At 37.9% G+C, this 13,774-nt stretch overlaps 2 protein-coding genes across 2 annotated transcripts in view; one reads left to right on the top strand and one right to left on the bottom strand.

The window, feature by feature from the left end:
- Positions 1-3,090, top strand: part of DNAJC17 (DnaJ heat shock protein family (Hsp40) member C17) — a 32,117-nt gene extending 29,027 nt beyond the window's left edge. The window contains exon 11 of the mRNA XM_081950187.1: positions 1,733-3,090. Coding sequence (XP_081806313.1) covers positions 1,733-1,855 — 123 coding nt within the window. The 3' untranslated portion in view covers positions 1,856-3,090. The remainder of the gene's footprint in view (positions 1-1,732) is intronic.
- GCHFR (GTP cyclohydrolase I feedback regulator) lies at positions 2,747-10,507 on the bottom strand. Its single transcript, XM_081950215.1, has 3 exons — positions 10,351-10,507; positions 6,580-6,674; positions 2,747-3,547 (listed from the first exon to the last, which is right to left on the bottom strand). The coding sequence occupies exons 1-3, from the start codon at positions 10,384-10,386 to the stop codon at positions 3,367-3,369; spliced, it is 312 nt and encodes a 103-aa protein (XP_081806341.1). The 5' UTR covers positions 10,387-10,507; the 3' UTR covers positions 2,747-3,366.
- Between the last annotated feature and the right edge of the window lie 3,267 nt (positions 10,508-13,774).

Raw genomic sequence — 13,774 nt, 5'->3', positions numbered from 1 at the left:
GCCTGGTATCCTAATTTGTGAAATGCAGTGGTGTAGGTTTGCCAAGAAACAGATTCCATTCCCTTGTATTTATTTTATTTACATCCCGCCATTATTATCTATATATATCTTAGGATGGCATACATACTTTGTACACCTTCCTACTCCTGTTTTTCCACCACAACCACCCTGTGCCAGTTTTTATGCCTAAATCAGGATTAGAACTCACAGTTCTCCGGTGTCTAACCTGGTGCCTTAACCACTAGACCAAACTACAACTCTATAACTACAGGGTGTCTCCAAAATCTTCTCTGAAAAGAAGCAGAATATAGCCTTGGCTCTCGCATCCCACCGTTTCCAAACGTGCTAAAGTTTCTAAAGTCTTGCTCAACTTTAGCAGTATTAAGATTTATGAACATTAGTTCTAGGAGTTGGAAGTCCACATGCCTTAAAAGCCACACAGGCTTGAGAAGCACTAATTTTAGACTATAGTTTCCTATTGTATTGGCCTCTCAGCTGGGCATTTCTTTTCTATAGCTCCCTCAGAAATCCTCCAAAAACCTTTCAGAGTTAGAGGCATACATACAGGTTGGTCTTGACTTATGACGGTAATTGAGACTGGAATTTCCATTGCCAAGCAATGCAGTCGTAAAATGCGACTACATCGTTTAGTGACCACAATCCCTGCAGTATCGGTTGGTGATTTTAACTGATTCCCACAGTTTAAGCAAGGCAACTTCTTGCCACCTTCCCACACCCAAAATTAGTGGGGGACTCTGCAAGTTCCAAACCAGCAGGCAGGTAAGTGGTTTCTGCTGGTTTGGGGGAGGAAGCGAGGAGATATGCAAGAGAGGCTGTTCAGGGAAAATAGGTAGGGTGCATGAGAAGTTCCATGAGTCAAGACAGGGTACATGAGAAGCACCACATGGATCAAGGAGTGCGCAAGAGCTGCTGTGTAGGTAGGGACAGGGCTCAGATGGTGTCTGAGAGGAGCAGCACAGGTTGGGAGGCTCTTTCTGAGGGAGCTGGCAAGAAAGGTTTCAAACGGTGATCAGTTGGTGCTTGGCAACCAGTCCTAAATGTGAACAGGTAGCCCAGTGCTCAAATGACCATGGGAGTTCTGGGATGGCAAAACTCTTGAGCACTGGTTATAGCCACCATTTGTTCACTGGTTAACTTCAAATGGTTGCTGAAGAAGTGTAGTAGATCAAGGACTGTACATTCAAGAAATACAATGCTTTAATAAACCACTATTCTTTAAACCAACTGTAAGCTTTTCTAAAAAGAAATATACCTTGTACATAGAATTTTTAGAACATAATCTATTATAATTTGTTCTAAGCCACGTTTTAATATGTGGGATCTTAAGCTACTTAATTTTGAATAATTTGTATGACTATTAAGCATATTGGGATATAAAACTTTTTTTTTCTTTTTAGCACTTTCCAGCCTGATGAATAATGCTATGCACTGTGCAAAGTTTGTTTTGCTTGTAAAGAGTAATCTTAATATCTATAAAATCTATAAAATGTAATATCTATAAAATCTAAAATCTGAAAATGCCTGAGAGCCAATTAAATTGCCAGTATATAACAATGAGTAGTATTATAGCTGTGTTAACCGTAGATTCCGTATTTCAATAGACATTTGAAAGGTACCCTTGTGTGGCGATGGTGATGCTTTCAATAGTTCATCCAGAATAAGAAAGACCTAACGGAGCTTTGAATCTGACTGCGGTCGCTTCTTTCCACAGGATTCCGTGGTTTCTGAGAGGGATTATGAAAGCCTCGTGATGATGCGCATGCGGCAAGCTTCTGAGAGGCAGAAGCTAATTGAAAAGATGAAACAGGAAGATGAAGAAGAGTCTTGTACATAGTAGAAGGGGAAATGGCATTACCATGCATTTTGGCTTATAAAAATTCTTAAACCAATAAAAACTATTGAAGGAAAAACTTCAAAACTACTGTAGATTTCTTGGAATAACTGATCACCCCAATTAAGGAGATATGTAAAGTGAAAATTATTTCAAGTTTTTCAGTGTTAAATTACCCTAACATCTGGAATTTATATAGCAGCGGCAAAATCCATATCCTTCCTTGTTCATCACCATGTTTCCCGACTCATTGAACCCATATGAGCTCTACAGCACATTTCCTATGATAGAAAACATTTTCTACTCATCGCAACTCATGGCAAATCTGACTTTAAAGGATCATTGTGTTTCTCTAACTTATTCTTTACAAATCCACATTAACGTACCCTTTTGTTTAAAAGAGTTCTATAGTTACCTTATTTTTATCTTTGTAATAAATCTGTGAAACTTTTGGTTGAAAGCTAGTTACAAGTTTACAAGCTCAATTTCATGGCTAAATTGTGATCTCACCCATTTTTTTTCAATTCTTATCCAGGACTCTAAGTATTACTGGTGGCCATTCATCGCCACCTACATCACAAGGAAATTGAACTACTATCAGTATTGACAGTGCAATGTAAACAAAAATAAATTGTTACAAAGAGGGTTAATTATTTGGCACTTCTGGTTCAGCAATAAAACTATGTGAAACTAACACAGCTCCTTGAATGTGGGAGAAATGCTGCATTAGATCAGTGTATTAGTCTCATTACCTGCCAATATACAAGTTGTATATATTATAGTACCCTTCGGGATACTCATCATTTCAGACTTTTGCTCAAGATTGCCAATTGGTATGTTACAGGCTTTGATGCCTATAACAGCCTGGTAACAAAGAGTTTGAGATACGTTAGATTGCTTTTACTATTTTTTTATTATTTTATGAGCTACTTAGGAATGGTTTTCAGCAGACATAGTGTAAATAATCCCAACAGTGAAAAGGCAAATTGGTACAATTAAAAACTATATGGAACTATTTAAAGAATCTTTTCTATTTTAACACATACCACGTAGTGATAATAGAAAAACCACATATCACAATCTCAAGATTCTAGTCACACTCTTGAATGGGGACCCTGTAATATACTTTAAGCACATCATGTAATTTAGAGGTAAATTTGTATGGTAATGTCCCTATCAATGTTAACAGCCATTTTGTGCATGAGCATATATTCTCTGCTATGTCACACCTGATCTAACCTGAGACTGTTACTGATATAGTGGATTTAATGCCAAGTTGTCGTCGTTCAATAACGACAATAACGAGATAACAGTTAATACTGCCAGTTTCAGATTGGCACCTGAAATAATGCTTAATAAGGATTAATCTCTTCAGGAAATTTCCAGCTCCAGAGCCATGAAGCTTCTTAGAATGATGCTTCTTATGATGATGTAGCAGTGGTTATGATTTTAAAGCCAGGTTTTGATAAAGTTTCACTTTAAAATGCCGGAAGATCAGCAATACAATCTCAAGCTTATGCTGGGTGGTTTATGGCAATGTTTTGGGAAGGAAGAAAAGCACAATTCTCTGTCATTTCTTTGTGAAGACACCACACCAGTGTCTGCCCCACTCCTGTCATGCTGATCACTCGATAACCACACTTCTCCAGCTTGTCCAAGACGATCCGTGGAGCATCATTCACATAATATTCCCAGCTGTTGTAAACAAGACATAAAAAATGGAAAGATTTTTTTTTAATTTCAAATCATTTGTTTCCATATTGATGAGAATGTAAATTGAATGTTGTTGTTCTAAGAACAAAGTTATAAAACTAGAAAGTAAAGGAAGCTAAACAGAAATGTAATATGTAGATCAAAGTTTAAGGTTAATTTTCTGGGTCTTTGATGCCCTACATTTTTGAAAGCTTGATAATACAAGTTTGGAAAGTAGCAATGCAGTCTAGAGACAGCTTTATTCACAAACCCTTATGAAGATTTCTGGAGAATTAAAAGCTTGCCCATTTTATATACTTTGTCCCAATAAACAAATTAGTCAACAACAGATTATTTATAATATTATTTATAAGAGTTTTAAATGTTATGGCATTGTTACAAATACAGCTCAATTTCTAAGTTGCTTTGATATTTTACAGGGCTTTATTGGATTTGCATTTCTATTTTCATCTGTGAACTGACCCTTCTGGCTAGTATTTTTAAAATGCAGAGTTTGCAGCCAGAATTGTTAGGTCTCCCTGAGGCTCTGTTCATTTCCCCTCTTGATTATTTATGTCAAAAAGGAGGCGGTCACCATTGCAAGGCAAGAAGGGAAGGAAGAACAAGTAGCAAGAGGCATATGAATGGCAAGGGCGGGAATGACAAAAAGCATTGTGTCATTGGGACACATAGCCTGCACTTTTTGCATGAGCATCATGATGTTGCACCCAAATATGAAAAGACAAAGCTTAAGGCATGACACTATTTTTGGCATTGTTGAGAAACGCACCCAAACATGCATCTTGCCACCAAGAAATTGGATAGTATTTAAAAACTCATGAGCCAAGACCTTTGCAAAAACTGCAGAGGAAAAGCTATTTGATGATAAGATTTGGAAGAAGCTCTCAGGAGGAACTCCTTATATAAGCCAAGAAAAAAAAGCATAATTTATTTAAAACAGGCTTATGCTAATTTTCCTATATCCATAATTACTATAACTTGCTCCCCAAGAGGTGAGGAGGGCCCCCACATTCCTGGCTTTTAAAAAATGCCTAAAGACCTGGTTCTGCCATTTTGCTTGGGGCTCATTGAGCAGCATGCAACTGTCAGGCTGGTTAACACTTTGAAGGGCTTTCCCCTCTTCGTCTTTTATTTCTGAATTCTGACAATCTTTGCCACTTCTATCATTTTTATACACCGTATTTTTGGAATATGACAAAACTCCCCCCCCCCCAAAAGAGCGTGGAAATATTGGTGCATCTTATACACCGAAAACAGCCATTTGTGGCTTCCCGAAGCAACGCCTTTGTATCCCATTTTTGTGAAAAATGGGCCATTTTTCATCAAAATGGGGGCGTTTTTGCCTTTCCCCACCCCCCAGAAGAATTCTGCAGGCTTCAGCAGGGCTGGGGGAAGGGGAAAATTGCCATTTTTGTGAAAAACTGGCAAAAAAATGGGCCGGTTTTCACCAAAACGGGGGCATTTTTGTCTTGCCCTACTCCCCAGAAGCACTCTGCAGGCTTCAGCAGGGCTGGGGGAAGGAAAAAACGTCCCCATTTTGGTGAAAAATGGGGGCGTTTTTGCCTTCCCCCAACCCTGCTGAAGCCTGCAGAGTGCTCCTGGGGGCTGTGGAGGACAAAAACCTTTTTTTTTTCGTACTTGCCTCTTCGAAAACTTGGTGCGTCTTACAGTCCGAAAAATACAGTAGTTTTTATGTTTTACTATTTTATTTGCCCACAGCCCAGTCCCTCTGTGTGGTAAATAGGCAGGTTCTAAATTTGATAAATAAATAAAAAAAAACTTAACATTAAAATATAATATATTTTGCCCCAGTAGCTGGGGGGGAACCCCATGGGCCTATTTAAACTGCTATCCAGGGGTATATTAGTGGCCCCTTGCCCTTCCACTGGTCTGCACAACCTTTCAAAGAGCAGAAACCCTCAATAAGATATTCATCTGACAATCTTCCAAATAGAAGAGCCATCTTCAAAGTAAGACCTATCATTATTTACACATCAACTTCACACTTGAGCTTTTAAGCTTGCTTGCATGTAAAAGCTCTGAAATCACTAACAATGGAAAGTCAAAAGATGCAAACATCAACATGATGAAAAGCTTAGAATGACTTATAAAATAGCATGCCTTTGAACTTCATAAGTAAATATGCTTGTGATTTCTTTTCTTCATCAAATTTTATTTTTAATACCTGTGGAGAAAAGTTAATAGGAAAGGAAAGCACTCCTTATTTCTCGCCTTCAGTCTTAAAACATTGCTTTCAGCTGATTTTACATTTCTTTTCTAGATCTTCAGAAATAAATAGTGCCCTGAAAACGAATCCAATTTACATACTACAGTAAGCCAGGCTTTGTTTCATTCATAGTTCATTCAATAAAGAACAACTGGCTGAGTTGAACTATTGTATTAGTTAATATTTTATAAATCACAATGCCTGCGTTAAACATGATGTCTTAAGCCAAAACAACTATATTCTAACTTTAAAAAGATGTATATTTATGTTCACATTTATTTATGATGTCTCAAAGCATAACATTTTGCACTTCAATCTCTAAAGTTGCATTAAAATGGAGAAAACAGATGGCATAAAACTGGCATGAGGCCAAAGTATTAAGATGGAAGACAGCCCCAATCTGGAGTAATGATGGGGGTTGAAGCAAGAAAAGAACTGAAGGGAAATGGCTTGTTCACTGCACCTGGATGAAATTTTCTCTGACATATCATTAGAGTAAATAGGATTCTAGTATTGCTGTCTTTTGGGCTTTAATTTAAATGATGAATGAAAAGCTTAAGAAATATCTTGGATGCCTCAGAATTATCCATCCAACCTGAACAATGCACACAATTTTCCAGAGCAAAGGAATAAAGATGACGAAAAAGTTATGGCTAGGGATATATAGTTTGTTAATAAAAGGTTTCCACTCAACTGGGTACCAGATTTGGGAAAGTTCTCTTGTGTTGCCAAAATTACAGGTGAAAAAACAGTGATGTAAGCAAGAAGCAAAAAGAGGAATACTTACAAATGATTTCCCAACATGTTTCTTTTAATGGCCCCTAGATAGTTCATCAAGTTTGGATCTGAATGTTCATCACCAACCATTGTAGGTCCAACTTCCTGCAGAGAGAAATGACCACTTCTGTATTAGCACCATCCAATTATTTCATTATACCTCTTAACTATTTGCAAAATTTGAACATCAGATAATGATACTTGGCAGAAACCACAGTTCAAAATGGTTTATGAAAATCTCCAATACTATACTTTTGTCCTCAGGTTGAGACGGGCATATTATCCCTCAGCTTTGCACACTTGCCCATATTAGTATATTCAAATTTACTACAATGCATCTTATTTTTTCCTTTTTTATTGTTGTAACTTTTCATATATTTCATTGTATTATTTCACTATAGTGACATTTATTGTATAAAATGTTTTATTTATTTATTTAACGTATGACAATGTTACATTACCAGGAGACCATAGTGTTAATACAAAGTAGTTGTTTGACTGCTGACAACTGCTAGTCTGTTCAGTTCATACTCGCACACAATCCAGAGTGCACCACAGGGCGGACTAGCTCCACACTCAGAAAGGTTCAACAGCATTCTTGCAGTGACATCTGGGGTTTCTTCCTCCACTGATGTCACCTTGCATTCCGGAGTTGCACTGGAGAAGGTCCAGCACAGGCTGATTTCATACAACTGTACAAAACGCCATTATTTTCCCACCAAAGTGGTACCTATTTATCTATTTGCATTAGCATGCTTTCAAGTTGTTAGGTTGGCAGAAGCCGAAGCCAGTGATGGAAGTTCACTGCACCATGCAGTGCTAGGACTCGAACCATCAGAGCAAAGACCATCTACAGCATATTTACATTACATGAGTCATTGCAACTCTATATAAAATAATTAACAATTACTGACATTCTACTACTTAAATAAAGTATTGAAAACAGACAAGAGAAAGAAACAAGTTTTCTATCACAAGCATTATTTAGCTTTTTCATTCAAAGTTCAGTATAAGATTGAAAAGGAAAACCAATGCAACTCAAATCAACAGATCTGTTACATAACAAAGGTTTTCATTATTGGTATGTACACACACACACACACACACACACACAGTATATACATGAATGCATAGATCTCTTAAAAATAGGTGAATGGAGCAGTTTTAATGCTACAATACATTAGTCAGACATTATTCAGAACATGAGAGCATCTTTCAACATATTTGCCAAAGATCTCCATTAGCACCCAATTTGATGGAAATTCTGATCTGTGTATTAAGCTCACCCATTATGTTTTAGAATCAAGATGTCTGATCAGTTGACTTCACCTAGAGGAATTTGTCTAGTTATTAAAATGAGACCTGGGCCCTTCTGGTACATAGATGGGAACATAAATATGAATTTATTTAATAAATAAATGAAAGGACAGCAATGTGTATGTAGTTTACTAACACTTTAAGATCACATTACCATTCGGCAGTCGAATTGATGATCGCAATTTTGTTTTTATCACTTTAAATGATGACAAGGGTGGGAGCCTGTTGGGGGCAAAATCTTCCCATTCCACTCTTAACACCTACATATTCCACAAATGTCCTAAAAATCATACCCATAAAAATCAACAAGTTTGTTGTCAAATTTTCATGAAACAATTTCAGGTAACTTTTGCACAGAACCATAGAAGCACTAAACAAATGGTAGTTACAACCAGTCCTTGAGGTTATGGCTCTTGCAGTGCCCCTGCACTCACATGATCAAAATTCAGGCACTTGACAGTCCATCTTTTTAAGTTGTTTTAATTTCTGAACCACAAGACTTCTTTTTAGGACACAAGGAATGGTTTTTTTCTTTACATAAAATCGAAGTAAAATCATTGGCAAAAGGTTAGCAACAATACGGTAGTTACTTTTACCTACTTAGAGCTATGTGTCATATAATATATGTGGATATATGCATAATTTTTTATTTATTTATATTTTTGACATATTTATATAATGTCTATTGGACCCTTTGAGAGTTGTATGCAACAAAATTTCATTTCAATATATGCCAATTAGTCTACATTTCAAGTGACAATGAAGTTATTCCAAGTCTAGTTATTAGTGTGCAAGGCTACACAGGTACATAATTACACATTGTTATAGCTCCCCCTACAGACTGAACATGAGACAGCATGAAATGTTTTCAATCAATCTTTTTGAACTAATTTGGGCTTTTTCCATACATTTCAAACCATTATTCAGAGTTGGCTGGCAGAGATCCCTCTATAGCAGGGGAAGGACTTTTTGCAATTGAGAGTCATCTTCTTTGAAAAAGGTTATTTTCAGTAGCTGAGTGTTGTAGTGGATGTAAATATAATTGCTAACATTCAACTTATTGCCAGAAAAGGGGGAAAGTGTTAGATGGACACGAACAAGAAACTTAATGCATCTATTTCACTTTCTCCCTTTATTGGTTGCTAGTTTGCTGAAAATCCACAGAAATTCAGTTTTTGTGCATATTTTTAAAAGGCAATGCAAGGGCCTGAAAGGTGTTGACACATCATTTATGCCTGTGGATGCTGTTTGAGGAATTTGGGGAACTGAAGTCCACACAGCTAAAATTTTCCAAGTTTGAAAAAAAATTACCTATATCATGCATCCACTGGAGAAAAAGGACTTTGCTTGTTTAGCTTAGGAATTTTCTCCTAAGAATGGGATGATGAATCTCCACAGCCTCTGTATCCCTTTCTCCAAACTAACCTGTAAGTAACCAGAAGATGTAACTGACCATCAATTTTCTGCACACCTGTAAGGTTAAAATTTCTGAACACGAAGGTTTTTTTCCCCATGTATCACTGTAATGATCAGATTATCTATATAAGAATGGCCAGTCACATCTGAAATGTACGTAAAAGTAAAATCCATTATGATCAGAGATTCTTGTTTTCCAGAAAAAAATGGATAGGTTCACACAGTGGCAAATCTAACAAATGTATTGCCCTACAATTGTGTCATAATCCAGTCAGATCTATGATTTCACAAAATGGCTGTGAGCCACAAAAGCGTTATCCAAAAACACATAAGCACTGTGTAAAAGGCACAGTGACTTTTCATCCTTTTTTCCTTCAAGAAAGAGATTAATCAACCCCGGAATTGCAACTCTGACACTTTCTAGAGCAATCTTCCCCAAACTCATGGCCACCAGAGGTGTTGAGATAATCACTTCCAAAAATCCCAGCCAATTCCATTTCTGGAAGCTGTAGCCTCTACAAATCTAGAAGGCATCACGTTGGGAAAGGCACTGCTCTAGAAGCAGTTACAGGTGGATCCTGCCAACATTGAAGGAGCATCATCAGGAATCTATTGCTATGAATGGCATTCATGTATCTGCACAACCAAGCAAATGGCAAATGAGAAAAGAAAACAATGTCCAGCTGCAGAACTGCATCCAAATTACACAAAGTGACTTCAGATATTTAATCATCCCCGCTCCCAAGTCTCTAGTCTAGTATTTAAGCCAGGCATGAAGGGGGTTAGACCAAAATGTATCCAAACATATTTGCAAACATATGACCAAGGAAAGAAGTGGGTGTCCATATATTTCAGCCAGGAGAATCTCCCTCTCTCTCTCTCTTTCTCTCTCACTCACTCACACATACACAGGGTTTCTTGATTGGGGGGGGGGGGGGGGATGGGAGCCAATCAGGAAAAGTTCACCATTCCAAAAATAACTACATGCTTGATCTCTCGCGCTCTTTTCTCTCCCTCCACTTTGCAGCCCCAGACCCGAATCGCTCACCATGCGGATCTGAGTGCTGATGAGAACGTACGGCATGATCCCGTCAGCGCCCACCAGGGTGTTCAAGGTGGCCGCCGCAACTCCAGCGCCTTCTGTTTTCCCAGTCCAGTCCCACACGTGACATCCTGCCTAACCGGGTTAACGCCCTCCTCCGGCACAGCCAATCGAAGAGCGAGCTACCTAAGGGCGGGGCCGGCACGGAAGTGTTGCTCGTAAGCTAAGTTTTTCGGCTGTGCCCAGCGGGAGCTGCTTTAGTTTGTGGGAATGCTGGGCTGTGGCCAGAAAAGACTGAGCCATTCTGTACTCAATCTATTCTTTTCCACTGTTTGTAGAGCTGATTTACCAGAGCAAGGAACATTTCGACAGGCGGTCAGCAAATAAAACTTTAATGTATAATCTGCATTTCTGCATGTCATTCGTCTTTCTGTGAACATCCGCAGAATGTTTGTAAAGGGAAGAGTGAGTGTTACTTGCATTTAAATTCTTTTATAGCACCTTTTTATCATCCTCTGCCCATCACATTTGTGTACCATCATTATGCACTTCAGCAACTAACAGATTATGTTCCTGAATGCTTACTGCACCTATTTCCAAGTGATTGTATTTAGAAGTATTTATGCATCTCATTTTATAATCTTAATTATAACCTTAATTTTATATCCTTAATTAATAGAATATGAGTAATGCCTGATTCTGAGAAACATGGCAGATATATGATGGCTACTAAATTTGGGGGTTGGAGGAAAATTTAGTGGAATAAAAGCAGATAGAGGCTTCTGTAGGATAGCAATAGCACTTCTATACCGCTTCATATTGCTTTACAGCCCTCTGTAAGCGGTTTACAGAGTAAATGTATTTCTCCCAACAATCTGGGTCCTTATTGTAGAATAGAATAGTATTACAGAGTTGGAAGGGGCCTTGGAGGTCTTCTAGTCCATCCCCCTATTTAGGCAGGAAACCCTACACCACATCAGACAAATGGTTATCCAATCTCTTCTTTAAAACTTCCAGTTTACTGATCTCAGAAGGGTGGAAGGCTGAGTCAACCTTGATCTTACATTTTAGTTAAATTAATAAAAGTGGCATCATGCCATTTCACTGTAAGCTTCACTCTCTTCATGCTGGTCCATGCAATTTTCTGGTCCATGCAGCAGCAGGATTCATGGACCAGAGTGGAACTTGTAGCTTTGTCTTCATCATTTGTTTTCATTTCTCACATACCTTTACAGACACTTCTCTGCCCCTACCCAGGTGGTAGCACTTGGCTGGTGTTGGCTGACCTCTAAAAACTAAGAAGGAGCACTCCTGGTTATATTTGGATGGGAGATTAGCACAAATAACAAGCCCTGTAGGTTAAACTGAAATAGAAAACATATCCCAGAAGAAAGTTATAAACATCTTCTGTACTATTGTAAAGAAAATTACAAAAATTTGGTCTTGATAAGAAGTCAAATGTGCCTTAGAGATAATATCGTGGACATAATGCAGGGAATCAAGTATCCTGAAAGAAAGGGTTAGAAGCTAGGAGACTGTGAGTTCGAGTCCTCTCTTAGACATGAAAGTCAGCAGGGTAACTTTGAGCCAGTTACAATCTCAGCGACGGGATTGTTGTGAGAAAAATAACACATGGGAGTATGGAGTATGCATGCTGCCTTGAGATGACAAAAAATAAAAGCAAAATATATCAAATTAAAAAAATCTGTGAATCTGGAAATAGAAGAGGATAATGAACAGCAAACTGGATGTGCTTGATTACAAAAGCAATTAATGAACAACAGAGAGACTTAAAAGGCCAGGATGAGGATAGATCATCCAGCACTTAATCAAAGATCAAGATCATGTTTTTTTTCCAGATGGAGGTGAATTGCAACATTAAATACTCTGAGCCTCCTATTGATTAAGAGCCAATTTGATATAATGGTTAAGGCATCAGGCTAGAAATCTTGAGTCTGAGTTCTAGTCATCATCTGGGTGACTTTCTCTCAGTCTTAAGAAAGGCAATAGCAAATCACTTCCAAAATCTTGCCAAGAAAACTGCAGGAACTAGTTCAGGTAGTTGCCAGGAGTCCTCAAAAGTATACCCTTCCCACTGATTGATGAATGAAGGCTGTCAGTGGGTGCTCAGTATCATCTTTTGATTTGGCTTCTTCCTGACATTGTCATCATTTTTGTTGCAGAAGGGAACTTTTATTGTTTACATCATACTAAGTTGAATAAATAATTTTGGAGACATGCTTAGCTGACTGTCTTCTTGTTCATGGCACTCTGGCTTTATGATGTGATATGATAAGGGACCACAATGGATAGGATTAGTGGCTTCCTATCCTGAAAAGTCTCAACATGACTGTTTTTATTTTTATTTCATTTTTTTTACAGTTTTTACAGTAGGTAAAACAGCAGAGATAGTTAGCTCAAGAAAGAGGAGTAAATCTATGTTTTTAAGAAAAACACTGACCTAAGACACCCATCTTAATATTTGTACAGAAGTCTACAGAAGTTTGCAAAGAAACTTATGGTGATTGTTTGCTATGAGGTCACAATTATTTATCCTACCAGAAAGGAAAATTCTCATCAATAAAGCTCTCATTAAGGGATGTGGTGACTCAGTGGCTAAGACACTGAACTTGTCAATCAGAAAAGTTTGCACTTTGGCGGATTCGGCGGTGAATCCCTAGCACCATGTAACAGAGTGAGGTCCTGTTACTTGTCCCAGCTTCTGCCAACCTAGCAGTTCAAAAGCATGTAAAAATGCAAGTAGAAAAACAGGAACAATCTTTGATGGGAAGGTAACAGCATTCAGTGCACCTTCAGCATTTAGTCATGCCAGCCACATGACTATGGAGACGTCTTCAGACAGTGCTGGCTCTTCGGCTTTGAAATGGAGATGAGCACCGCCCCCTAGAGTTGGGAATGATCAGCACATATGTCTGAGGGGAACCTTTACCTTTTTACCTAAAGCTCTCATTTACTTGGAAAAAATGCTACAAAGAGCAGATAATCTCAGAACAATATTTTCGTATTTTGTTTTATTTGCATTATAAATACCTTTAAATTAAAATTCAATATGTAAATAATCAAACTTAAGTTTGTTTTGTTTTCAGAGGCTTCTCATCCTGTGAGGCCCTACCCTAAGCTGCAGCTTGCTTACTTACCTTTTTCTAAATCTAGCGCTTCAGGCAAGTAAGCAAATGCTAAGTCTAGTATTATTAGAAAGTCTGGTAGCTAAATCTTTGGACAAAGAAGGGTGTTTCCAAATCTAACAATGCTTAAAGCAGATTTAATGTTGTTTATAGTTCCTTTCAAGTTCCTTTCCGAGAACTTTTTAAACAGTAGAAATACCTTAGTTTTCAAGCATGGTTGATTTGTTTGCAAGAGTATAGGGAACATTTTCAACTGGCTCTCTAGAATTTGTTGACTGATAAAG

This window comes from Natrix helvetica (assembly GCF_964273705.1).
Source record: "Natrix helvetica genome assembly, chromosome: 1".
NCBI classification, from domain to species: Eukaryota; Metazoa; Chordata; class Lepidosauria; order Squamata; family Natricidae; genus Natrix; species Natrix helvetica.
This window is presented reverse-complemented; position numbering and strand designations above follow the sequence as displayed.